This window comes from Tetranychus urticae, chromosome 2, assembly GCF_039701765.1.
Source record: "Tetranychus urticae isolate SD_2017Ah chromosome 2, NJAU_TeUrti_SD_1.0, whole genome shotgun sequence".
Taxonomy (NCBI): domain Eukaryota; kingdom Metazoa; phylum Arthropoda; class Arachnida; order Trombidiformes; family Tetranychidae; genus Tetranychus; species Tetranychus urticae.
The window spans coordinates 17,695,460-17,721,452 of NC_142959.1; the positions used below are offsets into that span (position 1 = coordinate 17,695,460).

General features: G+C 32.4%; 7 protein-coding genes and 1 long non-coding RNA gene across 8 annotated transcripts; 4 read left to right on the forward strand and 4 right to left on the reverse strand.

Annotated features, from left to right (window-relative positions):
* The first annotated feature begins 60 nt into the window (after positions 1-60).
* LOC107366658 (GTP-binding protein REM 2-like) lies at positions 61-9,080 on the forward strand. Its single transcript, XM_015934283.3, has 2 exons — positions 61-2,243; positions 8,370-9,080. The coding sequence occupies exons 1-2, from the start codon at positions 1,200-1,202 to the stop codon at positions 8,817-8,819; spliced, it is 1,494 nt and encodes a 497-aa protein (XP_015789769.1). The 5' UTR covers positions 61-1,199; the 3' UTR covers positions 8,820-9,080.
* Positions 8,166-8,651, reverse strand: LOC149094045 (uncharacterized). The gene is made up of 2 exons (XR_016199323.1): positions 8,520-8,651; positions 8,166-8,464 (listed from the first exon to the last, which is right to left on the reverse strand). It is a non-coding gene; the product is annotated as an uncharacterized LOC149094045 (long non-coding RNA).
* Positions 9,081-14,670: 5,590 nt separating the features above from the next.
* LOC107366659 (uncharacterized) lies at positions 14,671-17,201 on the forward strand. The gene has a single exon (XM_015934284.3). The coding sequence runs from the start codon at positions 15,061-15,063 to the stop codon at positions 16,504-16,506; it is 1,446 nt and encodes a 481-aa protein (XP_015789770.1). The 5' UTR covers positions 14,671-15,060; the 3' UTR covers positions 16,507-17,201.
* Positions 17,202-18,435: 1,234 nt separating this feature from the next.
* slmo (PRELI domain containing slowmo) lies at positions 18,436-19,647 on the reverse strand. The gene is made up of 4 exons (XM_015934291.3): positions 19,453-19,647; positions 19,098-19,350; positions 18,826-18,999; positions 18,436-18,693 (listed from the first exon to the last, which is right to left on the reverse strand). The coding sequence occupies exons 1-4, from the start codon at positions 19,482-19,484 to the stop codon at positions 18,613-18,615; spliced, it is 540 nt and encodes a 179-aa protein (XP_015789777.1). The 5' UTR covers positions 19,485-19,647; the 3' UTR covers positions 18,436-18,612.
* Positions 19,648-19,719: 72 nt separating this feature from the next.
* On the forward strand, positions 19,720-21,813 carry LOC107366657 (fumarate hydratase, mitochondrial). Its single transcript, XM_015934282.2, has 3 exons — positions 19,720-20,207; positions 20,278-20,565; positions 20,636-21,813. The coding sequence occupies exons 1-3, from the start codon at positions 20,021-20,023 to the stop codon at positions 21,676-21,678; spliced, it is 1,518 nt and encodes a 505-aa protein (XP_015789768.1). The 5' UTR covers positions 19,720-20,020; the 3' UTR covers positions 21,679-21,813.
* Positions 21,814-22,378: 565 nt separating this feature from the next.
* On the reverse strand, positions 22,379-24,290 carry Pex14 (peroxisomal biogenesis factor 14). The gene is made up of 2 exons (XM_015934288.3): positions 23,400-24,290; positions 22,379-23,265 (listed from the first exon to the last, which is right to left on the reverse strand). The coding sequence occupies exon 1, from the start codon at positions 24,288-24,290 to the stop codon at positions 23,634-23,636; it is 657 nt and encodes a 218-aa protein (XP_015789774.1). The 3' UTR covers positions 22,379-23,265; positions 23,400-23,633.
* Positions 22,483-24,379, forward strand: LOC107366662 (uncharacterized). Its single transcript, XM_015934287.3, has 2 exons — positions 22,483-22,618; positions 22,741-24,379. The coding sequence occupies exons 1-2, from the start codon at positions 22,546-22,548 to the stop codon at positions 23,385-23,387; spliced, it is 720 nt and encodes a 239-aa protein (XP_015789773.1). The 5' UTR covers positions 22,483-22,545; the 3' UTR covers positions 23,388-24,379.
* Positions 24,380-25,024: 645 nt separating this feature from the next.
* LOC149094046 (vesicle transport protein GOT1B) lies at positions 25,025-25,742 on the reverse strand. The gene has a single exon (XM_089268437.1). The coding sequence runs from the start codon at positions 25,598-25,600 to the stop codon at positions 25,178-25,180; it is 423 nt and encodes a 140-aa protein (XP_089124563.1). The 5' UTR covers positions 25,601-25,742; the 3' UTR covers positions 25,025-25,177.
* Between the last annotated feature and the right edge of the window lie 251 nt (positions 25,743-25,993).

Genomic DNA, 25,993 nt, shown 5'->3' on the forward strand with positions numbered 1-25,993 from the left:
TGGTTGTTCAATCCATCCATGGACTATCTTCAAGTCAATCAAATGAAGCCAATGAGTTAATGTTAACCTAAACAGAAGGCAAAAAAAAGTATTATAACATGGAGATGTAAACAAATGAGAAAAGCATAAATAAGCAAAACAAATGTAAATACAAAAGCAAATTATCAGTTGATTGTTACCCTCTTCAAGAAATAACCTTTTTCCTGCTATTACATATAAATATATATGAATACAAAGTTTTCATATGTAGTTACCATGGAGTGAATATAAGATAAGGTTAACCTTCATGTTTTCATTCCCAGTTAGACTCTCCTGGCTTTTTTATACTCTCATGATAACATTAACTAAGGATTTTGCGTCGACTTTTCTTCCTTTACATCTTCCTATCTTCTTCAATCTCTCTCTCTCTTTATTTCTCTTCATACTTGTGACATTTACACCAGATTATTTCAGCATTCAACATCAGATTTTTCTGTCCACCTGATATTAAACACTTTTGTGAACAGCATTCAAAAGTGAGTCTCAGTTGTCATCTTTCACTGGAAACTTTCGCCTACTTTTTTCCTTAACAGTTCAACTCACTGATTCTCTCACTCTCTTCACACCATTATCATCAGTATTTTTATCAACATCATCTTCATTGTCCTCTTCATTATACAACTTGTTTCATCAACATCTTCAACTTATCACCAACACTATCTTGACTAGAGCAAATCAAACGGAGTTAACTCAACGTTTATTCAAGAAAATCTTGTATCTTTACTCTTCACTACCTTTGATATCTATCATTACCACTATCATTATCATCAGTGCCTTTATTCATTAACAATTTATGCTTTGTTAACTTGATAATAGGGTTAAATAAAGAAAAGACTGAAGACAATCAACATTATCTTTTAGTTAATTCAAAAAGTGGAAGAAACAGCAACAAGAAGAAGAAGAAAAAATAGGAAAAGCAAAAAATCTACTTACATCGACATTTCCTGCAGTGCGAAAACTCTTTTTGTTTGTTTGTTTTACTTAATCATCTTTTTTTAGATCAACATCGTTATCCATCTTTGCTCGGTTTATCATCATTATAATCATCACTATCAACAGCTACTAATAGATACCACACAGTGAGATAATCAGTGTTTTAAAAAGGTAGTCACTGAGTTCATCTTTGTGTTTAAAGGATATAAAGTTTCAGATTTTCTTCAATGGAATATCCTGTATCATCATCTTCTTCGTCATCTTCCCCTTTATCTGCGTCTTCGTCTCGGTTAAGTCCTCGAAGGGCACCTCTACACTATGAAAGAACCGGTCCAACCGGACGTCGAAGTCCATCCATTTCTTATGTCGATGCAACTGGAATTAATTCATTTTCACCTTCACCATCAGGTCCTCCTTTGACCCTTACACTGGCCTCGAGCCATTCTGCTTCTTATTCATCAGCTTCTTCCCATCAGCTAACTTCACTTTCTTCACCTTCGACAAATATCACGCCTTCACCGGCAACCACTACCACAATGGCAACAGCAACATCATCTACGTCCTCCTCAACAGCTAGTCACTCGAAATTGTCTCCAAATCGATCAAATCGATCTCCTAGTGTAAGTCCTGTTCGGGAGACTGGTTTACCAGTCGGTTATATTAACCAGCGACGGAACACGTTACCCAAACACTCAGCTCAGTATTTATCTCCTGAAGCTCGCAATACTGGTGATGCAACTGTTTTCTCTCGATATCGATCCAATTCGTATTATAACCGTTCTCCAAGCCATCGAAGAAGACGAAGCTTCAAGGAACCACCGGCTACTTCTGCTTCAGCCAATACTTCACCATCATCATCCTCGACCATCACTACTATAGTAGGTCCATATGCATCTTCCGCAGCTCGTCGAGTATCCGCTCTTGAACAAGACACATGGGATTCCTATTCGGCTTTGATCAAATCATCTCAAGATAGGAGAAAAATGTCTTTGCCTGTTTCTGAACCAATCTCACCCGGCTGGACAACTAAATTTATCAATGTAATAATTGTTGGTGGTCCAAATGTTGGTAAATATAGTTTGGTCCGTCATCTCGTTGATGATGAAAACAATGCTTCAAAAACTCGAGTTGATCCAAACTCATCGCTAGACAAAAGTGTAAATGTTCACAGACTAAATTTTCCACTTTATGATACTCACATTGAAATAATTTTCGAATATTATCAAAATGTTAACAAAATCATGGATACAGTAACAGACAACGGTTGTAAGGTAAGCAAATCATTAAACGAAATAAAAAACTATACGAAATAAGATGCACAAACTTGTGTAATAACACCACAGCATTTTACGCCGTTACAGCTTCAGGGCTCGTTTGTAAATTTACAACAGATTTTGTTAATTAAGAGATCAAAAATAGCTGCATGAATGCATTCACTGGTCCAATGATTTGGAAGCATTTATTTAGTTAATAAATGCCCAATCTCTTAAGATATCATGTTTTAGGCAATTGTACTTGAACTAAAAGGATAATTTGTGTTTGATATAAATTTGATCTTAAATCAATTTGTTCATCAAATGTGTTTGTAACTTGCCAGAAATGGCTTATTGCTTATTGGGTATCACCTTCTAGGAGTTAGAAATTCCCAAAAATTTTCAACTCCTTCCAGCCTATCATTTACCAACCTACAATTAGGAACCATTGCATTATAATCAGCCACATTCAGAAAATTTGAAAAACCAAAAAATTAGTAAAACTGAATCTCTTATTTAGAAAAGAAAAGAAAAACAATTATCTTGAATTTGGCAGACAGAGTCTCGGTGTGTAGAGGACTTGCATTTTTCACTGATTTGACAGCAATTGATTGAATCTGGTTATATTAAAATAAAGAATGAACAATTCAAAATGTATTTTGAATTATAATTTTGAGATTACAGCACGATTCAACTACCAAGCAGTCTAATGTATGGAATCAATCAGATCACCCATGCCATCCTCTTTGAACAGCTTTAAACTATCTTCCAGGATTGTCTAAACTGTATCAACAGGTTCCATGTTAGATTAATGATATTCAGATGTGTCTTTGTGGTTGGATGTTATGTTGTTTATATTTTGTTTAGGCATAAAACTAATGAAAATTAATCTACTTTAATGGAACCATTGGCTTGCAGAATATCCAAATCTTGTTAAAATCACAAATTATTTATAAAAATAGTTGATTACAATTTATTTTAGGTGAATGAAAAATTTCTTGAAATAAAGATGTAAAGAAGGCGGCAAATGTGACTTGTCACTTTTTATAAACATCGCCATCTTCTGTAAGAAGGGTTTAATTAAGAAAGAGAGGGAAAAACTAATCACCTGAACCATCAGATGAATTGAAGATTACATTTCAATGTCGCTTAAACTTGACTTTTAGAGTAACATTACCATTAAAGCTAATGAAAGTTCAACCATGCAAGTTTGTTATTCATGGAATTCCCTGTTGAGAATGTGATACCAATCCAGTCAATCTCACAAAAAAACCCATGAAACACACACACACATAAATCTATTCTAATTTTATCGAAATGATTAGTTTTATTATTTATAATTTTAACCCAACACATTAATAAGATAAATTGAAACAGTTTGTCGCTTCATATTACCTTAATCAATAATTGACCTTTTAAAAACTGAGCCCATAATTTAATAACATTAGTACCAGACTTGTATGCAAAGTGACATTGACTGAATGGTAAACATGAAAGTTGAACACCACTTCAAGTGTCAAGTAGACTAAACAACTGATTGAACAACTAACCCAAATCATCATTAATGTTGCTATTAATATCATTATCATCATGAAAAATCATCACAATAATCGCCATTTATATCATTATGATAACAGCATATTAAAAGCCAGAAGCTATAAAATAACACATAATGACAAGATTACACTTAAATATCAACATATGGCTAATCTTATTAAAAGTATTAATCAAATAAAGACATAGCTGTCATCACTTAATACAAGGTGATGATTAACTGTCAATAGATCATCACAGTAAACCAATATTAGCATATTAATTAAACTAAATCAAGAAAAGGTAAAACAAATTCAAAATGTAACCCAAAAAAACTGGTGACATTGGGTTAGCACAGTTTGGCTGCTCGTCTGGCAACTCTTTTGGTATTGATTACCCAAAAAAAATATCAAATAGCAAATGTTAACATTTAAAGCAAATTAAATTGAATGCCATTTAGGTCTGAATAATGATTTTTGCCAAAAAACAATTTATCGACAATTGAATAACAATCAATAGTTATTAGTTATCAAGTAACTCCATTATTTGCCAATGAAAAGTCGTTAAATTATTGATTGAAATCCATTAGTAACTCTATTCCTCCATTGAATTTGGTGAAATGTTGAAGTGAAAATTTTCACTTGAAACTGTGACAATTGAATGTTATCATTTAAACAACTAATTAAGGCAAGATTGTCATCTAAGTGTTAAGGCAAAAACAGATGATATCACTAATGACAATGATGATTAACATATTAATTGCCAGTCTAATTGATATAAGTTTAAATTTCATCCTTTAACACCATATCAATAAAGTTGAAGGGAAAATGTGTCCACAAGAAAGAGTATTAAAATTGAACGTTTTTCAAATGTTGCCATGTTAATCAGCAGATTTGTTTGTTGAAATTGTTACGGATCATGTTACCATGTTGATTGCAATTAGAGTTTCAGGGCTTCAAATGTTCCATTAATCCCTTTGAGAAGCAAAATTACAATTGATAATAATGAGTTTGATAAAACAAAAGTTGTCATGGTAAAGTAAATCACAATTTGGGCTTTTTGTCTTCATTTTCATTTCACTTGAGCCACCATTTCAATTCATGTTGGGAGAAAGGTTTCATTTTTGCTTCATTAAAATACAATTATTTGTTTCAATTTTATTGGTGAAAAAAAAGGATTCAATAAGAATATGAATTTTCCGAAAAATTGTATTCAAAGTGAACATTTTTCTGCCTGTTTTCCCTTTTTTCATATTTTGCTTTTCACTTTTGTCAATTGACTTTACATTGAAATGATTGATTGAATTTGTGATTCAAGTCAATGGCCTAGTCAGGATAATTTGCTTTCTGTTGATTCTTTCATTGATTTTCAACTCATAATTAATGTGAATTTGAAACAGCAAAACAAATGTTGCTTTTACTTGCCAAACCTTCAAATTGATTATCGTTTATTCATTGAATATTATCGATGAATTTTTCAAGCTCAGTTTATGTGAAGATGAACAAGTGAAATGTTGGAGACGTCAAGTTGGTAATGAAGGTGTTGAACAAGAAACAGTTTGATTGCAAAGTGACAAGTTAATAGAGTGAATTGTTTCAGCTGATTAACAATTGATTAGTGGCAAGTTTCACTGGCAAGGAACAAGCTAATCGATTATCCATGAAACTTTAACAGTAAAAAATTCAATTCTATAACTTTGTTAATTAACTTTAACATTTGTCGAAGATGAAAGTTTCAAGTTGGTTGAACAATCATGCAATAGCTGAATGGATTGGATGGATAAAAATGGAAACCAAAGTTGACTTCAAATTGATAAGCCACAAAGATTCAAATTGGATCCAAAAATTTCATGAGAAACTAATCATCTGACAAGTCAATTGAATCCATTTGTTTCCTTTTAACAAAGCAACCATTTGTTAAGCTAATGTCCAATGTTTCAATGAATCTCATTCTTTTCATTCCATTCCTTTTTCCAGGACAAACATGGCAACATACAGCTAATCAAGTAACACAGCTACTGAATGTTCAGAATCAAGTTTGAAAATTCTCTATGAATAATCTAGATTTTGATTGAAAAACAAATCTTGATTCACCAGACAAGCAAAATGTGATAAAAATCATTAAACCTTTTACATTGTCTGGCGATATAATTTTGATACAACATTCATGGTTTTGATATTGAAATGAATTTTGATTCAAATATGAACTAATCAGCCTTCCAATTTACTCCTTTATTTGACAAAAAGGATTGAATTGAAACATGAAGTCAGTTATTATCGTCTTCACTCAATCATTGAAAGTGTCACCCAAAACTGGTAAATAGACAAATGTAAATGTAAAAACAAACTGAATCACAACTAATGGACAATTGATTGGTAAACAGTTTGTATAGCTTGGATTAACATTGTCATTGGAAATTACTTTCACCATTATATCATGCAAACCTTTGAATTGTAATCTTTGAATGAATCAACATTTTGATGTTGCAAAAAGGCGAAAAACAAAATGTAATAATGTTAGACTGGAAGGCTCTGATAATCCAATGTTTGGTGGGAAGAAGAGGATAAATTTACTGGACAAATGGCGAGTAACAATATTTTTAGGGTTCATCTTAATTCTTGCTATTCATCCATGGATTGCTAATATGGATTGAAGGGAGGAAAAACATTTCAAGTAAATGAATGATAAGATTATCAATATCTTGCAGTTTATCCAAGTCAAAATCCCTGATGAACATTAGGTTTGAGCATCAACTTTCATTAGGAGTTAAAGTGAAAAGTTAAAGGTGAACAAACACTTCCCAGCTTGAACACTTAACATGAAATAAACATGTCAATTATTGAACAACATTCAATTCAATTGAAATACTTGGCTTTCAAAGGCAACTCCAATGGAACCCAAATTTTACCCAAATTCATTGTTTCCATAATTTTTACTCAAACCAATAAATGAATAATTGTAATCAAACCTTTTTTTTGCTAACCTTTTCTCATCATAAACATGAAAGGTTGAACAATTTTTTGTCCCAATTTATCCTTTAAATTGAATATTAACAATTTAAATTTATTGCTTCTCATAATGTGCTTACACAGGGAAAACCTTGATTCTTATGGTAATAATAATTGTGATAATAACTTGAGCCTCTTGAAATATCATTTATATTGATATTAGTATCATTATTTACGTTTCATATCAAATTTCATTTTGTATTCAGTTGCATATTTTGATTGATTATTTGCCAAATGTTCAATTGGACAATTGAATTGTGTATATTTGATTTCGCCTTCAACCTATTGTTCACTATTGCAATAACAATTTATTGGAAATGATAAAAAATTGAAAAATTGAAAATTGCGATTCTACAGATTGAACATTTTGTTCAACTTGAATCTTGCTTTTTTTTTAAATATTGAAATATTATACAAACCTTTTTTTCACTTTGATTTATAACTCACTTTCAGGTGAAATGCTCTGAAAAACAAGATCAACTTAAAATTTAAGCTTCTTTCTTATAAATAAAAAATTTCAGTTCAAGAAATTTCTCTACTCAGCTCTGGGTATAAAAAAAGGAGCCTTTTGATAAACTCGTAGTTTTCAATTTGCTTCGTGTCAAATCCTTAATTGAATTTAATGTGATCAGTCCTCTTGAGTATAACAGTGAAAATGTCGGTAAACTGCTTTACACAGTGGTTTAAGGTTATAAGGAAGATGCAAGCGATATCTTTATCTCAAAGACTGGAACTGTCTTTGAATCTAACATTTTTGGGTGAAGAAAATTCAGTGAAATTCTAGCCTCAGAGACACGGACAGTGAATGCCTTTCACCTTTTTTGCTTCAGGAATAGTCTTTATATTTGTCCATCGTTGTCTGTCTTAAAGCTTGAGTTTAAGCTCGTCTTGAAGCAAAAAAAACCAGATCAAAATGTTTGCTGTGAAAAGATTTAAATATATGACAATGTATGCCAAGCTCTTGCTTTTTGTTTGTCTATGAATTAGTTTAGTGAAAGTGTTTAATGCTTAATGGATGCGTTTTGTATCTTGGATTAGGTTCACATTGGCATTTTATTAACCTTTATATCGCATTGAATTGTGTTGATTCAAAGTGTGAAAGTTATTAGAAGAGGAAATGTTTCGGTTCTTCATGCTTGCACTTTACACACCACAAGATTGTGAAAATTATCAGGAAAATATGCAAATGTATTGAGCAAAATTGAGCAAGACAGGAACCAATCGAGAATTGAACTTCTTTTGATGAGGAAATTTTTCTCCAACTGAAAGTTCAATTTTTCTTGTTTTGCAAGAAAAGGGCTTTAAATTCAAAAGATGTTCAAAATATAAACTGATTTTATGGATCAGAGTTTTTCACCTGAAAGTAACTTGAAATTGAAAGTAAAATAAACTGTAAAAATGATGAATAAAATACTTTTATAGAAACATTTCAAATGAATCAAACTAAATGTTTAAAGCTACAATTTATCAACAGATTTATCCATCATTTATCAATGAATAGTCGGGCTTTGCAAAAATGAAAATTAAGCTGAGATTTTAATTTTTGTCGATTTTTCTCTTAAATTTTTAATTCTTTTTCCACAATCTTTTCATTCTTCAACAGGTACGGCATATGGACATTTTAATTGTCATGTATTCGGTGACTGATCGGCGATCTTTTGAAATGTCTGCTCAATACTTGACCAATGCTGTGTTTACCTGTAAAAAGATGAATCCCGATTTGGTTATATCTTTGGTTGCCAATAAAACTGACCTGGTTCGGGTTCGTGAAGTTTCCAGTGAAGAAGGTCGCTCTTTGGCTGTTAAATTTGAGGTTCCCTTCATGGAGGTTTCCATTGAATTGGATGACAATTTTGAGTTGATTGTTGAATGGTTAACCAATGTGATCAAGGATAAGTTGAAGATTGGTGATCCAACCCAGTCAAGTGGCCTTAGCACAACCCCAATCAAGAAAAATGTAACCCTTTCTGGACGAGCTTTTCGTTTTGTCAAGAAAATTCTGAACCGTCGAGGTTCCAAATCTAAATCCTGTGATAATATAAATCTCATGTAAAAAAGTAAAAGAAAAAAGTTAAATGTTAAAAAATAGCAAATTAATAACATTATTGACCGGCAAATGGTTAACATGAAATACTGACATTTCAATTGATATGGAAAAACAATTTACAACGAAATTAACTGATGATTTGGATTTTTAAAGTCTCCAAACATTATTATCATAAAGTATTATTAGATGTAAAAATACATCAACATGAAAAATTGAATTAATTGTCAAAACAAATCATTCTGTTGAAAATAAAATGTTTAGTCTTAATTTTGTTTTAATTTTTAATCGATCAACCATTAAAAAATCATTTTATTCAAAATATTGATGTTTAATGAAACAAAATGTCAAAAGCTTTTCAAGATTCAATTGACATTTCAAGGGAAATTTCAATTTCACTGAAAGATCAACATTTGATTTACATTTGTTGATTGTTTCAGACGAAATGGTTTCTTCTGATTATTGAGATATTTGCAAAAATAATCAAGACTTACAATAATCAGAGACAATTCAGTTTATTAATGTTGAATATTTCGTTTAGACTGTATTGGTTTAATCATTAACACTTGAACGGAGTAATCAAGACTAACTTTAATAATGTAATAATGAAATCAAGTAAAATCAAGGATAATCGTAAAGGATAGATAAATGTATTAATTGCTCTAATTGTGAATGGACAACAATACTGTTCATTGTTAACTGTTAACTTCAACAGCCACCTTTGTTGTCATTTCACAACGAGTTTCAATCAACTGTCCATAAAATTTCTGTTGATAAGTTCATGAATCTTGGTCCAGGTAATGGTTTAGTCAGAAGGTCAGCTAAGTTATCAGCTGAAGAAATATAATTAAGATTGATTAATTTACTTTCTACTGCTTGTCTAATGAAATGATACTGAATATCAATATGTTTCGTTCTTGAATGATAAATAGGATTTTTAGCTAACTTCAATGCTCCTTGATTATCACCAAATAATTCAACAATATCAATATCTATACCCAATTCATTAAGCATCCTCATCAACCAGATTGCCTCTTTTGTCGCTGCAGTTAGCGCCATGTACTCTGCTTCTGTAGTTGATAAAGCTACAGTTGCTTGCTTTTTGCTACTCCATGAAATCGGATTACCATTGAGTCTGAACAAATACCCAGTAAATGATTTTCTGTCGATCTTATCACCACCCCAATCTGAATCGGCAAAACCTTCTAAATTAAACATGCATTTATTATTTCCTAGTTTTATTCCTAATTTTGCAGTTGACTTCAAATATCGAAACACTCTCTTAACCGCTGACCAATGATGTTCTTCTGGTTTCGAGTTAAATTGGGATAAAATACTAACAATAATGGCCAAGTCAGGTCTTGTACAGGTTACAAGATAATTCAAAGAACCAGTAGCACTTTGATAACGAGTAACAAACGATTCGTTTTGGGTTAGATTTTTAGGTTCAGTTTGAGCAATATTAATGTTACCATCATATGGAGTCTTAACACTCTTACACTGAGTCATTTGAAATTTGTCAAGTATCTCATTAATATATCGTTCTTGAAATAGATAAATGACACTTTTTTTCCTGTCCCACTTCATGTTAATGCCGAGAAATTGTTCAATATTTTCAATAATTGTCATATCGAACTTAAGATTAAGCCGATTTTTCAATTCAACCAAACATTTTTCGTTCGATCCAATGGCAAGAAGATCATCGACATAAAGAATTATGAAGATTTCATCTGATTCACGTTTTCGCCTGAATATACAAGTATCATTGTTCAAATTGGTAAAACCAATACTTTTCAAAGTTCCATCAACTTCTTTAAACCAAACCAATGCTGCTTGTTTCAATCCATAAATACTTTTTCTCAATTTACAAACTTTACCTTCATCTTGTACAAAACCATCGGGCTGTTTCATGTACACAGTTTCAGTTAGTTCACCATTGAGGAAAGCAGTTTTTACATCCATTTGGATTAAGGTCATTTGTTTTACCATTGCAATACAAAGTACAGCTCGAATAGATGTGAACTTGCTAACTGGTGAGAAGGTCTCATCATAGTCAACAAATGGAATTTGCTTGAAGCCTTTAGCAACCAACCTTGCCTTAGCTCGATTGATCGAACCATCACTATTCAACTTGTAAGTGAATACCCAACGACAATCAATTACATTCATTTCATCCTGATGATCAACCAATTCCCATGTTTTGTTAGCAATCAATGAATCCATTTCTTGTTGAGCTGCTTTTAACCATATGTTTTTGTCTTGTCTGTTATTAAGTTCAAGCATTGATGAAGGTGGTTTAACAATTGTATTTTGGTGCTCGGACAAGTTAGCTGAATCAGTGTAATTATCAACGATATCATCATTGAACACAACATCTCTAGTTACTATCAACTTTCCTTCAGCTTCATCCCAAACTTTAAATGCCTTTTGATTCTCAGGGTAACCAAGAAAAATACATTTACGTGTTTTTGATTCTAACTTATTTCTAAGTTCTTTTGGTACATGAACGTAACAATAACAGCCAAAGATCTTTATTTTACTAAAATCAATAGGTTTACCTGACCAAATTTCTTCAGGTATTTTAAAGTCAATGCTTGAATTAGGTCTACGATTGATAAGATAAACTGCTGTATCAACAGCTTCACCCCAAAATTCATCTGTCATATTAGCATCATGTAACATACAACGAACAGTTTCCATTATTGTACGATTCATTCGTTCTGCTACACCATTTTGCTGAGGTGAATAACGAACAGAAAGCTGATGTTGAATACCATTGAGTGATAAATAATCTTCAACCTCTTTAGCAATAAACTCTTTTGCTCCGTCTGTACGTAATACTTTTACATTTTTGTTTTTAATATTCCCAATTCGCTTCAAGAACTTGATAATAATACTTTGAGATTGATCTCTTTTCGCCATCAAATACACAAATGTCTTCTTACTGAAGTCATCAATAAACGTTTGAAAATATTTATTACCACCAATTGACTCAACTGGCATAGGACCACAAATGTCGCTATGAATTAAGTCAAGACACTCAGATGACTTAGAGGTTGACTCTTCAAATAATTTTCTTGTTTGTTTACCGTAGAGACATGACTCACAAGTTTTAACAATATCATGGTTTACTTGTTTCGATAATTTGAGTTTCTCCTCTTTAACCAACCTTTCAACGGTTCGAACATTACAATGACCTAATCTTCGATGCCATAAAACAGTTTCATCCATTTTCAATTCATTTGCAATATTACATTGAACAGAAGAGTTTACAATATTTTTGATCTGATATAAACCATTAATCAATTTTGCTTCAATCAATAACCGATTTTTACCATTTTTTATCGAACAATATCCAGCTTCAATCAAAATCTTAGCACCATTGGCACTTGCAACTGACATTGATAATAGATTCTTACCCAATTTAGGAATGTAATAAGTATTCATTAGATTAATAACATTGATACCACCAGTTGTTTCAATTTTCAATGTTACTGTACCAATACCAATAGCATTAATTTTACTGTCATCTGCAAGTGTAATTGGTACATTTTCAATATACTTTAAATCAGAAAACCATTTAAGATTGTTAACCATGTGAGAAGAAGCACCAGAGTCAATATACCATTGATCAACATGGTTAGCTCCAGTATTAACCATGAGTGCTGAAACGTTAACAGAATCAGAAGCATCTTTCATCTTATCTTCGTCATTCTGTTTCTTTTTACACTCTCGAGCCCAATGACCTTTTTGCTTACAATAATTGCACTTTCCAAAGCGCTTTTGTCTTAATTTATTAGCATTAATTGCCTTGATTTGCTTCTTGTTGTTGTTGTTGATACTCAATTTACTGGTTAGCAAAGCAATCTGACTATCATTATTTGCTATATCAAGGTTGAGCTTACGATTATACTCCTCGAGAACACGACCTTTAACAAAATTGAAGTCAATTTTTGATGAACCGAATTGAGATTCAAGGGAAACAATCAGAGTTTCATATGTACTCGGTAAACTTTGAAGTAATGCAATAACCATGTCATTATCACCGACAGTCTGATTGATAGCTTCCAATTTTTGCTTCAAATCAATTAGAGTATTAATATGCTTGACCATATCCCCAGATATATATTTAATATTCAATAATTGTTTCCGTAAATTGAACTGATTTGCAAGACAAATTTTCTCAAAATTTTCGCAAAGACAAATCCAAGCAGCTCTTGGATCTTTCGAGTCTCTGATGAGAGTTAAAAACTGATCCTCGACATTAAGAGCAATCAATCTCATCAACTTCTTCTGCTTCTTAACAAAAGCAGTCAACTGTTGACCATTCAACTTATCACCTTTCTCGTCACCGGTAAGAATATTCCACAAATCCAAATCTTCACAGATCAACTTGATCTTGAATTTCCAGTTAACCCAATTTTCCTGGTTTAATTTTTCAATTGATATAGATTTTGAATCTTCCATGGTGTAAATAGGTTTCGTCAATGATTAATAAAACAATACCTTTAAACGCAACTAATAAACAAAGCACGATGAGCCCATAACCTGTTGAATATTTCGTTTAGACTGTATTGGTTTAATCATTAACACTTGAACGGAGTAATCAAGACTAACTTTAATAATGTAATAATGAAATCAAGTAAAATCAAGGATAATCGTAAAGGATAGATAAATGTATTAATTGCTCTAATTGTGAATGGACAACAATACTGTTCATTGTTAACTGTTAACTTCAACAATTAATAAAATCCTCCAAACAACATTGAATAATCTAGTTGCCATTTACTGACTCCAATGAAAAATGTCAGTCTTTTTACAATATCAATATTTTGGTTCAATATTAAAAATCAATAAGATTGAAAATAGACTCACTTGAATAGTCAAATGGTTTAATCCACAAAACTGACCAAAATTGAAATTTGCCTTTGCTATCGATTAGTCCGGGTGGCCTAACACTAATGATTAGACCATTTGCGGGATTGGAAACGCAAAAGATCAACTTGGGAGGTTTTTGTGTGTTTCGCCTCACTTTTTTTGCCTTTAATTTTACTGTGTACAATTAAACATCATCATAACCATCAATACAATCATCTTGTTATCATCACCATCAATTTGCAACTTTGCCTTTATCATTTTCCTTTTACGCCACTTTTTTTTCCTCCTTCCGAGCGAAAGGATATTTACATTGAAATCCATCAAAAAAAGGAGCAAAAAACAGTTAAAATCTGAGAAAATTACGGTGAACGCCAAGAAAAACAGATGAACCAAGATGATGTAAAGATGATGAAGATGGTAAAGGAGAACGATCAGGATGATGAAGATGATATTGATGAAGAAAAGGGCCGAAAAAGTGATCCCAAGGAAGAAGCCAGAAGTCTTATTGATCTGTTTAGTTTAGGTTAGTGTTTTTGCGTGTTTTTTGTATGCCAGGCTTAAGAAAACAAGAAGATTGGCCAAGATGAGAGAGTGATGGTTAAGAAGATGATGATGAAGATGATGCTGATGGTGATACAAGGAAGATGAGACCATTTTTTACACTCACTAAACTCCAATATATTATCCAGTTTACATTAGGCCTGAGTCGGAGTAAAGCGCAATTTGAACACAGCAACAAAAACAAACCAAAGATATATCCTAATAATAATACGAGCAATTAGACAAGTCACTTTTAGATGATAAAACCGTTACGGGATTTGGGTGATAAGAAGGAGGAAGATTAAGTCCTTTAAACACACACACATAGACATATATATATGATGATCATCTTCACTCCTCTTTCTATCTTCCTCCTTCTTTACTCTTTACCAACGTCTTTCTTTCCAACGCTCTCTGTCTTTCTGCCCTTTGGTTGAAGCTCCTATAGCGGATTGAGCTAGAGTTACAAGTGTATAACGTTTTCTCGTTTTCTTGTTTTTCTTCGTCTTTCTTCATCTTCTTCTTTCTCATCTTAATCATCATCTTCATCGTCATCCACAATCTTGAATAACTTTTCACTCTTTCTCCATTGATAACTTTACAAATCGTCTGCTTAATCAACTTTAATCATAATATAATAATATCTTTGGTTTTCATTTCATTTTTGTTTGTAATTTCATGTTTCCCTTTTACTTTTTGCTTGCTTTGTTTATGTTTATGTTAATTCTTGTTTAATCAACATTTTACAATATTGTAATCAAATGTTTGGCTTAGCCCTTTTTTAATTCAGTTTATAATAGTGATTGACGTTAATGTTAATGGTACAGTTAATATGGATCATTTGGTGGTTTCAACGGCAATACCAATGACTACAGGACTCAATTCATCATCGTCTTCAACAGCCTCAAGCTTAAGCTCAATAAACAATACTTTAATCGCTACCAATGCTAAATTAACTGGATCTCGTAAAATGGATAAGCCTCCATTATCGTATATTTGCCTGATAGTCATGGCAATTCAAAATTCGGACAATAAAAGGGCAACTCTGGCTGAGATATATCAATATTTACAGAGTAAATTTGCTTGCTTCCGTGGTGACTATAAGGGCTGGAAAAATTCAATTAGACACAATTTATCATTAAATGAGTGCTTTGTCAAGCTGCCCAAAAACATTGGTAAACCTGGTAAAGGTCATTATTGGACCATTGATCCTTCCTCTGAGTGTATCTTTGAGGAAGGCTCATTTAGACGGCGACCCAGAGGATTTAGGCGTAAAAAGTTAACCCAAATCAATTGCTTAAGTGGTAATACAAACGCTGGTAATCTTGACAATACAAATGACAATACAAGGGCCACTTCAACATCTACCTCAACTACAACTACACTTTCACATAACAATGAAAACAACAACGCCAGGTTAACGGGATTATATTCAAACTCGTTCCTATCCTCACCAACACCACCTTCAATTGGTATTCCTCCTCCTTTATCCCTACCACTGCCACCTCTACCTTCACCGGCCACAAATCAATCTTCATCGACGTTACCTTCAGTGATTACTCGTTCAGTGACTCCCTCTTTATCACCACTAACTGTCTCTTCACATTACAATCAAAGCTACTTAACATCTAATCATCATCATAGTCAACAACAGCCACAGCAACAGCAACTTTCATCAACAGCCTTTGGTAATCATCTTCATCTTGATTATGCCAACTTTTATTCAAATGTTAACAGTTATGTTGGAATGACTCTTGGAGTCTCATCATCTTCAGGTTCATCACCAATGTCAACCACAACTCAAGCAACATCAACCAATCCTTCAACAACAGCAACTTCAGCCAATCCGTTAGCCAACAGTTGTCCATCAACGTATCCCAATTTGATTAAAAATGAAACCCAAGGTTCAACTTCATCATCATCGCCGTCCTCTTCGTCTTCATCTTCTGTTTCCTCATCTTCACCATCGATGACTCCAAATGGTCTATCATTGACAAACTTAAAGTCAACAAATTCACCGTCAAATCAATTGATGGATTCACCATCATTAACCCCACCAACTTCAATTGGTTACAACAATAATACCAATAGTAATCATCTTTACCACCATCATCATCACCATCCAATTCAAGATTATTCAACATTTACCGGTGATTACAGTTGGCTAGTTATATCCAATCAACAACAGCATCACCACCTTCATCACCATCAACCCCAACAAATGCAGCAAAATCAATCTTGTCTAAATTATTTACCTCATATAACTGAATCTTTTTAGATTGAAGTACATTAATTACGTAGTATGGAACCCAATGGCTCAAAAATGTTACAATTTACACCAAATGATGTATCAAAAACAGGTATAAAAAGATGATATAAATAATGTAAACACTACAAAACCTGACCAACATTGGGTTATAAATAAGATTAGATGATGCGATATGGAATAATAGAAGATATTCAACGATTCAACAGGTAAATCATGTAACCAATAGTTCTCAAATGAATCTAAAATCTTTAGGAATATGAAATGTTTTTTTGCCATCAGACTCGACTACAGATCAACTACGAAATTAGCTTTTTTATAACATCAAGATTAACTTGTTAATGGACTTGATAGTTCTTGTCCAGTTAAATCAATCTCAAGCAACGATTCAATGGTTTTATTACATTATCTTTATCCTCTTCTCTATCATCATCATTCGACATCATTTAAATCAATCTTGATTTTCAATTGTTTGACTGTTTACAAACCTAATCAACGAATACTCATCATCTTTACCTGATTTTGACGCTGAAATTGTAACCAAGAAAGTTAATTACTAAATAGCAAAATGTAAAAATGTGTAAAATTGTTTACTATCACAACAGTTAACCAACCAAAATCTAGTTTACTGTAATTTGTGAAAAATCAAATAACTCATAAGTCTACCTCCAACTTACAGTCATTAAAAACAAGTGCCTTTTACCAAATACGACTTCAATATTGATCTCAATGTAAATCATCAATAATTCAACGTTAAATTGATTCAGGTTTTGGATAAAGTGAAAGTTGAATAAAAATTAAATTGTTCAGGCATTTAAAAAAAAGATGTTGACTTGGTTAAAATCAAAGTTAACAATCAAGTTTACAAGCGTTAACAAACAACTAACATTGAAAGGATATTTTTACCAATTAGCTCGAAAAAAATTTAGCTCTATTAGTTAAGGATAGTAGAGAAAGTTGATTGTTGAAATGAACCGTAATTTATGAACATTTTTTTTCTCTTGCGTTGATCCGACATCATGTTGATTGATTGTATGAAAATTTCTCATGAATCTGGATAGAATGATCTGTTGTTGATTACATGATGATAATGTTTGCTGTCTTTATCCTTGTGCTTGAAAAAAGGCTGTAAAGATGAATGATCCATGCTGTTAGTTTAACCATGTTTAACTGCTTTTCACTGGCAAATCAATCGCTTCTAATGATCTATTTAACTTGGATATAATTCAAACATTTATTAACAAACAGAGTATCAAGATTTCACTTTTATCATCATCACCAGCGCTCATCGTCTTCATCCAAGCAAACTGAGGCTTTAATGGTAACTCTTGGTATCTGGAAAGTGTATTTTTAATTACACAGGGATGAGAAAAATATAGATTGTTAATTGTATTAATAGAGTGGTTTAGTGGATGAAAGATATTTATTCAAACATTGACTAACCCAAGTTAATCTAGTTATTTATTAGAGTCTATATTTTTGCATTCATTTTTACACTTCGCACAGTTGAGCCTAAATGGTAATTATGAAATAATTTACCAATTTAAATTGAATTATCCAAGATAATTTGAGATTGTGGTAAAAATTGACTAATTAATCAGATGTATAGATTATTGTTTATGGCAAATCTTGAAGTAATTGAACTTTATAAGGATTTGAATATGATTATATATCGTTTTGCATTCATATTTAACATCAGATAAATTGTTATTAAGTAAGAATCGATAAAATCATGCAAGTATTACAGATTAAAGTCCAGTTTGTTGGATGTTCAAAGATTAATTAATTTCCCCACATTGATACGATGACGAGTTGATCATCAGGTTTTACACGTGAATATGAACATTTATCACAATCATTAATCAAATTTCATAATAAACAAGAGACAGAGAGTTTGACAAATTGCGCGGATTTATTAGTCAATGAAGTTTTAGAAGCAAATTCAAATGTGAACTTAATTTTTAATTTGTATTAACATAACAATACTAATTCAAAAAATACATCCCAGCAGGTAATAGTTAACTGTTTTTAACAGGGATGTTTACATTTGAAAGAGGAAAGAGGAATTTAGGGGTCTAAGAGAGGTTAATTTGTAATTAAAATAAACTAGTTGAATTATCATATCACTTGATGGTGTAGTTCTTCCTCTAAGGAATTACCTCCCATTCGATTAATTACGAATTCCAGCGCTTGTCGACCCTGATTGAATAAAAAGAAAAAATGAAAGGTCAAGTTAGTTTAAGTGAAAGTTCAGTAGGTGCTTGAAGTAAGCGGAACAAGAAGTAAAGTGAGAGTTTATTGAACTTAAAGGTTTAATTAAAAACGACCTACTTTTTGAGCATTCGATGAGATTGTTGATGATATAAAACTTTCGAAGTAGCTACTCAATGGGATCCCATGGACGGTTATGATAGCTTCTTGTTTTAGAAGAGTAGCATCAGGCTTATTCGGATGAGGCAGATATGTTAATTTTTCCTCTATAGAAACTTCATTTGAAAAGGATATCTATTGAATGATAAAAAGAAAAGAAATAGTTAAATAACCTGTTAGCCGAAAAATGCCCATTAATAGAGCCTTAAAAAATTGAACTTGACATTACTTACATTTTTTGATACTAATGTCATGCATTTACGTCTAGCGTCTACTTCTGAGTGTTCAACAGCATATGAGACTTTATCTCCTCCTAATATACTACAGGCCCAATGTGGCATACCCCATTCAGTACTGATTAACCTTTGACTTTTGAGAGTACCATTTGCAACATTCCTGTCAACAACGTCAATCCCTACTACAGCTGGGTTCAATGGATTTGGATATTTACGCCACGTTGCTGTCACAACCTTTTCCCATGGATGACTGTAACCAAAAAGAAAAAATATTAAAAATTAATTGGTCAATAGTTGAAATAAGCAGCAATCAATATTTGGGTAATTAACTTGAATCAGGCCTTTCACTTACCTGAAAACATGCTCTGATGTCCAAATTTTCATGATTAAGTAATTGTTAGAAATAAATAAATAACAAAAAAGAAACACAGGTCAAGAGTAATAACTCGTCGTTGCACTAAATTAATTAAAATTAGACTAGAAGTTTAATTAACAGCAAATAATTAACCTTAAATGAAAAATTTGATCCCAATGTCTTTGCCAGAAAGATTTCAGAATGGTTCTTAACTTCAGGGACCTTATAATAATCTACAGTTGTAAATCTTTGATAATCAGGTGATTACAAGAATAATTACGAGCAAATCATTTTCAGTGACCCTTCTTTTTCTCCCCTGTAATTCTGAGTTTACCTCACTTAATCAAAATACATCTTATCAATATTAATATATTTTATCGCCCGTCATCTGTGATTTCATTCAAGGTTTCATCTTATTTAATCGTCGATCATATTTCTTTCCCGTAGTACTGCTCAATCTCCTTCGCTAAAAGCCTCTTCAGTTATTTTATCATTGCTTTTTCTTTATCATCCAATCTCACTTGGCTCTTTTTTGTAAATATAATAGATATAACTCAATTGCAAAATGATTTCCCGAATCAGTCATCGTTTAATGGTCATCAATCTAACTAGGAAATTTTCTGTTAGTTCTGCTATTATGGCTTCCGACAGTAAATTCAGAGTTGAGCGAGACACTATGGGAGAAGTAAAAGTTCCTTCTGATAGATTATATGGTGCTCAAACACAACGATCGCGAAACAACTTCAGGATCGGTATGTATAAGCTCAATCTAGATGTCATCTCAAAAGATTGAAAATTTCAATTTTTCTCTTGTTATTTTAGGTGTTTATAATGAAGAAGACGCTGAATGGGGAGGCGAACAGATGCCTCTAGCAGTTATTAAAGCATTTGCAATTTTGAAGAAAGCTTGTTGTATTGTTAACATGGAACAATCAAATATCGACAAAAAACTAGCCGGTGCAATCATAAATGCCTGTGATGACATACTAATGAAAAAGAATATCAATTTACGACAAGAATTTCCTTTGGTAATTTGGCAAACCGGTAGTGGAACACAGTCCAACATGAATTGTAATGAAGTCATTGCTAATCGTGCTATTGAAATTTTAGGTAAGCATTGATAGAGTCAACCTGTTGGACTTTAATGAGTTTAATTTAATAATTTTACTTCTTATTTTAGGCGGTCAAAGGGGTGATAGAAATCTTGTGCATCCAAATGATCATGTCAATAAAGGGCAATCATCAAATGATACTTTCCCCACAGCTATGCATGTCGCAACAGCAATCGAAACTCACAGAAGACTGCTCATTTCTCTTGATGAACTGCTTAATTCTTTGAGAAAAAAAGAGAAAGAATTCAATCATATAATTAAAATTGGACGTACACATTGTCAAGATGCTGTACCTTTAACCCTCGGACAAGAATTTTCTGGTTACGCTCAGCAAATTGAGTTTGGCATTCAACGTATTAAGGCGGCTTTAGAGCCAAGAATGTACTACCTTGCTATCGGCGGAACTGCTGTCGGAACTGGACTTAACACCAAAGTTGGTTGGGATAAAGCAGTTTCTTCAGAAATTGCCAATCTCACAGGTTTACCTTTCCGAGAATCTCCCAACAAATTCGAAGCCTTGGCTAGTCATGACGCATTCATTGAGTTATCTGGCGCATTGAATGTTGTTGCCGCATCTTTAATGAAAATTGCAAATGATATAAGACTTTTGGCATCTGGACCCAGATGTGGATTAGGTGAGATAATGTTGCCTGAATTGGAGCCAGGATCTTCTATCATGCCTGGTAAAGTGAACCCAACACAATGTGAAGCAATGACAATGGTTTGTGCACAAGTTATGGGTAATCATGTTGCTGTAACCATTGGTGGATCAAATGGACACTTTGAATTGAACGTTTTCAAACCAATGATTGTGGCAAACGTTTTGCGATCAATTACTTTATTAGCTGATGCGGCCACCTCATTCAACACCAATTGTGTTACAGGCATTCAGGTTAACGAAAAGAGAATAAATCAACTTTTGAATGATTCTCTAATGTTGGTAACAGCTCTTAATCCCCACATTGGTTATGACAAAGCAGCTCAGATTGCCAAGAAAGCTCACAAAGAAGGGTTGTCATTGAAAGAATCAGCCATTCAAAGTGGCTTTTTAACTGAACAACAGTTCAATGAATGGGTCAAACCAGAAGACATGATTGGACCAAAAAAATAGTCACAACCGTAAATTAAATTAATACCTGTAAAGCTATGAGATTCTTAAAATCCAACATCAAATGATAAAATTCAATTATTTACTGGAAGAAAGATTGTAAAATTTAAAAATTAAATATAATTTAAATCACTTTAATTTTTACAACTCTCAACTCTTCGCTATACTTCAACTTCCGATAATCTATTTCGATTAATTTAATGAAACTGGAAATTCTGTCGCTACCATTCAAGGGTCAAGTTTGGTGAAATGATTGAACTCTAGCAAAGCTTTCACTGCCCACCGAGTATTGACATAAATGCTAATCCTTAATTACATTAAATAATGGTGATAATGATAGTGGAAAAAGTGTTTACAAATAAATGATATATTACGTGCAACATATTTTGTCTTAAACTTATTTGATTACAAGAATTGATGAGAAACAAAATGTTCAACGAATGAATGGATAACAAAATCATATTGAACTGATCTTAATCGATCATCTGGTTTGATCGAACGTAACAATTTATTAGCTGGCCTTGACAATGCTTGTTAACTTGTTGATGATCAATTGTTAAGAAAAATTAAAGAGACAAAACAAATAAACAAACAAAAAGAGAAATGTTCAAGAAGTGAAGAGAAGAAAAGTTGTTAGGACCAGTTTTGCACGCGATTTGATTGTTAAAAGAGTATTTAAGAAGAAAAATTTACCACAAACCAACTGAACACAAAATCAAAGTCGATTCAATAGTTTATATGTGACTCTGAGATTTCAACAGTTCAAGAATTTACATTTGGCTATAAGCGAAAAACATTGATCAGAAGTTTGTGTTTTCAAAATTACATCATAATATCAGATTTCAGTTGGAAAATATTTTAATTGTCGTTATGAGATTTCTAATGTTCAATGATAAATTATTTCTTCTCACAGTTTTGATAATCGGACTGATTTGGATAAAAGGTTAGTGTCTTCTCTTGCTTGGATTTCATTTCCCGGATTTTGTGCAACTCTCATCTTAATTGTTTCATCAATAAGTATAAAGTGTGTTCATTTGTTTTGAAATTTTCTTTTCCTTTTGCCAGTAAATGCTCAAGAAGATGACGATTCAGAGGATAAAGTGAATACTTCGGTGCCTGATAAACAAGATGTATCACTGCCATCACCTTCAACTGTCACAGCTCCTGGTAAATCGACTTCCAAGCGTAAAACGAAAACTGCTCGACTTTTAGAAAATTTGGATTCTTTTAGGGATCGATTAGGAAAAGGCAAAGATATAGTTACAGGTATCGTTGAATCTTTCATGGGACGTGGAGATGAAGTTGATGAGGAAAAGTTGGAAGAAGCTTTAGCCAAATATGATGAGATTGTTGAAGACCTTGAGGCTGATTTCACAAAAGCCAAAATAAATATTGGACTTCGCTTGGAGGGCAATTTGCGTCAAGTGAATGAAACGATTGACCAACTAATTGAACAATTGAGAGATGTTAATCCTGATTTTGTTGATTGGGCTCGAACTAAAAGAGTAAATTTAACTAAAAGTTTGAGAGGAAGAATACTTCGCTTTAACGATTTACTTGGATCAGGTGTTGAAAGGCTCCTTGAGATATCTGAAATGGGTAAAAACACGGTAAGAAAATTGCACAAAAGAAGGTACCAAAAACGAGAAAAGTTGAGCCGCATTTTACTGGGAACTCGTAAAAATGATTCCAACAAAAATGATGTAAGGTAATTATTTATTTACAATTATTTAGATGCGACATGCTGTACGATTCAACTCCCTATGTGATTTATACCAAACTTGTTAACTTATAAAAAAAGATAATATACAACTTTGTAAACAAAACTAAATATTGTAACTTATTAATTTTACTTGCATTTACTTTTGACCACCTAACCACCAAATTTAAAAATAAATGCAAATCCAATATTTCATGTTGACCAGTTTTTTTTACTTCCTTGATAAATTTTGCTTTAATCAATCATCGTCTTCTTCAGTTGCTGATATAACACTGGGAATCCCATTTGTTACTGGTTCATCGAGCTGCCATGAAGGTATTGTTGCTTCTGAGGAAGGTTTCATTGGGAAAGAATTTTTACTCAAAATCAAGGCTTTGACAGATGAAATTTCAGTCTTCAGTTCATTAATAGCATGGATTTCAGCAGCATTAGGGCGAGATGTTTTCATAATATTAAGTTTGTCATTTGCAGATTCAGTCTCCAATTTTTTAACAGTTTCCACAATGTTGTCCAATTTACTTTCAATTGTATCCAATCGATCACTGAAGTATTGCAGGATTTTAGGTTGAATATATTTCTTGTATAAATGATAGCCACCATAAAAGATACCACCAATAATTGCTGTTGAAAACGTGAATCTTGCCAGGGAAGACCAAGCAGATCTTTCAGCTACAGCCATATCACCGTGTCCATAACCAGAGATACCAGACTGTAAGAAAGCCACATCAATCTCATCATCATTTAAACCCTTGGAACGAAGGAAACTTTTCTTTTTATCAATAGAACTATTGGCAACTTTTGGTATTTTAAGGAAGTCAACTGCAGTTTTGATCAAATCATCTCTCAACACCATTTGACTTTCCATACCATTTGAGTCAGCTTCATTTGATTCCATGACAGCGAAATAAGAAACTTGATATTTTAAAAACTCGGTGAAGAAGTGAAAATGTTAATAACAAAAACAGATAAAATAAAAAAAAGAAAGCAACTGTTTTGACAATTGGAATGGCAATTGATAGAAAGTGGTTGAGGTTATATGTACACAAAGATACTATCCGATATCTGTATCTGATACCACCAATAATAACTAAATTTTTCGTTTAATGAAACGAAAAGCCTTAATCTGAAGTTAGAACAAGAATTTTTGAGCATTTTAATGATGTTGATGAATTGAAGAAAGGATTTAAATGAAAATTTAATAATGGATTAAACTGATCTCAAATCATTCTAACAGATATCTGTTTCAAATTTTGCGGTAAAAAAATTGCACTCGTTCAAGTTTCTAGAAACAAAAAATTTATCAAAACTAGAATCGAACCCTGACCATAACCTTTGATTTCGCTACACTCTAACCACTGAGCTAAGAATTAATTTTCAAATAATGATTGAACTTATTAAGTGTATTGTTTAAGCAGGCATTGTTAAATGAAGTCAATACGTTAAACTCATCCCTCTGGCGTTAAGGTACATTAATGTATGCATTCTTTGAGTGGGATTTAATAAAAATTGATCAAAAAATTAACTTTTAATCAATTATTAAACTATTATTTGAATCTTTCCATTCAACATCATTATGTGTACGGTTAACTTAATAGTTAAAGATACACAGATTTGTGTACATATAACCTGTTCCATAGAAAGTATTTATTATAAAATTGAATGATTCCAGATTCTGAGTCAACTCAGTCTTGGCAACGTGGTTACCAAGGATTATCGCGCAAAACTCGAAACGAATTTACATATGCATTCATGATGAAATTACATGATAGCCTTACAATTGATTTAAACTATAGATCGATGTGAATCTCCCCCTAAAGCATCGGCAATTTTACTAATAACCGGTAAATTAAGAATTGTACCAATAACAGGAATTCTTCTGAGAAATGAGACTGCAACTGGAAGGAAACCACGGAAGAGTAAGATGAATCCATAAAATTCAACAACCATTCCGACAAACGGGTAACCCAGGAAAACAATCATTAAACCAGCAAAGAACGCTGTTGAACCCTTCCATTTGTGCCTTTGGAAAAAGAAGAAGAATGTCCGTTGAAGTCCAATTATGAATGTTAATCCAGTTAAAAAGAGGATATTTCCAATCGCCAGTAAACCTCTATCAAAAAAGAGCATAACACCGATCACAATAAAGGACAAGCCAAACATTGCCAGCCCGAGGCCAATCTTTTGAAATTCACTTAAATCCAGCATTGTTAATTAAAAAGTTAACAATTGATTAATAAACAAAATAAATAAATAAAAAATAGACTAAAATTGAGTCAAGTATATTCAATTCATGACAAGTTGGACGAGTTGTAATTTTACAACCAACTCTCAACACCCAGTCATCCAGTCATTGTAGGGAACATCTCCAAATGATGCTCTGTACTTTGACAATTAGATGAAAAATGTTAAATCACATTAAACAATTTAAATATACTGAATAAAAATTTATTAATCAAATGAGGAAGTTGTTATCATCTTAATTTTTAATTTAAATTGTCTTCAGATACTAGTTTACATGCAATTGATCATAAACTTGAATTTTCAGCATCACAGCGATCAACATTAAATTTGGTAACTATTGAAACATTGAAGAGTTTG

Bases quoted from the DNA above. Each gene is read 5' to 3' on its own strand.
- LOC149094046 (XM_089268437.1), bottom strand. From the start codon at position 25,600: ATGCTGGATTTAAGTGAATTTCAAAAGATTGGCCTCGGGCTGGCAATG.
- LOC107366659 (XM_015934284.3), top strand. From the start codon at position 15,061: ATGGATCATTTGGTGGTTTCAACGGCAATACCAATGACTACAGGACTC.
- slmo (XM_015934291.3), bottom strand. From the start codon at position 19,484: ATGAAAATTTGGACATCAGAGCATGTTTTCAG. The intron at 19,351-19,452 runs GTAAGTGAAAGG...TTTTGGTTACAG, and splicing joins ACATCAGAGCATGTTTTCAG to TCATCCATGGGAAAAGGTTG. The intron at 19,000-19,097 runs GTAAGTAATGTC...ATCATTCAATAG, and splicing joins TGACATTAGTATCAAAAAAT to ATATCCTTTTCAAATGAAGT.
- LOC107366657 (XM_015934282.2), top strand. From the start codon at position 20,021: ATGATTTCCCGAATCAGTCATCGTTTAATGGTCATCAATCTAACTAGG. The intron at 20,208-20,277 runs GTATGTATAAGC...TTGTTATTTTAG, and splicing joins GCGAAACAACTTCAGGATCG to GTGTTTATAATGAAGAAGAC. The intron at 20,566-20,635 runs GTAAGCATTGAT...TTCTTATTTTAG, and splicing joins TCGTGCTATTGAAATTTTAG to GCGGTCAAAGGGGTGATAGA.
- LOC107366658 (XM_015934283.3), top strand. From the start codon at position 1,200: ATGGAATATCCTGTATCATCATCTTCTTCGTCATCTTCCCCTTTATCT. The intron at 2,244-8,369 runs GTAAGCAAATCA...ATTCTTCAACAG, and splicing joins TAACAGACAACGGTTGTAAG to GTACGGCATATGGACATTTT.
- Pex14 (XM_015934288.3), bottom strand. From the start codon at position 24,290: ATGGAATCAAATGAAGCTGACTCAAATGGTATGGAAAGTCAAATGGTG.
- LOC107366662 (XM_015934287.3), top strand. From the start codon at position 22,546: ATGAGATTTCTAATGTTCAATGATAAATTATTTCTTCTCACAGTTTTG. The intron at 22,619-22,740 runs GTTAGTGTCTTC...TCCTTTTGCCAG, and splicing joins CGGACTGATTTGGATAAAAG to TAAATGCTCAAGAAGATGAC.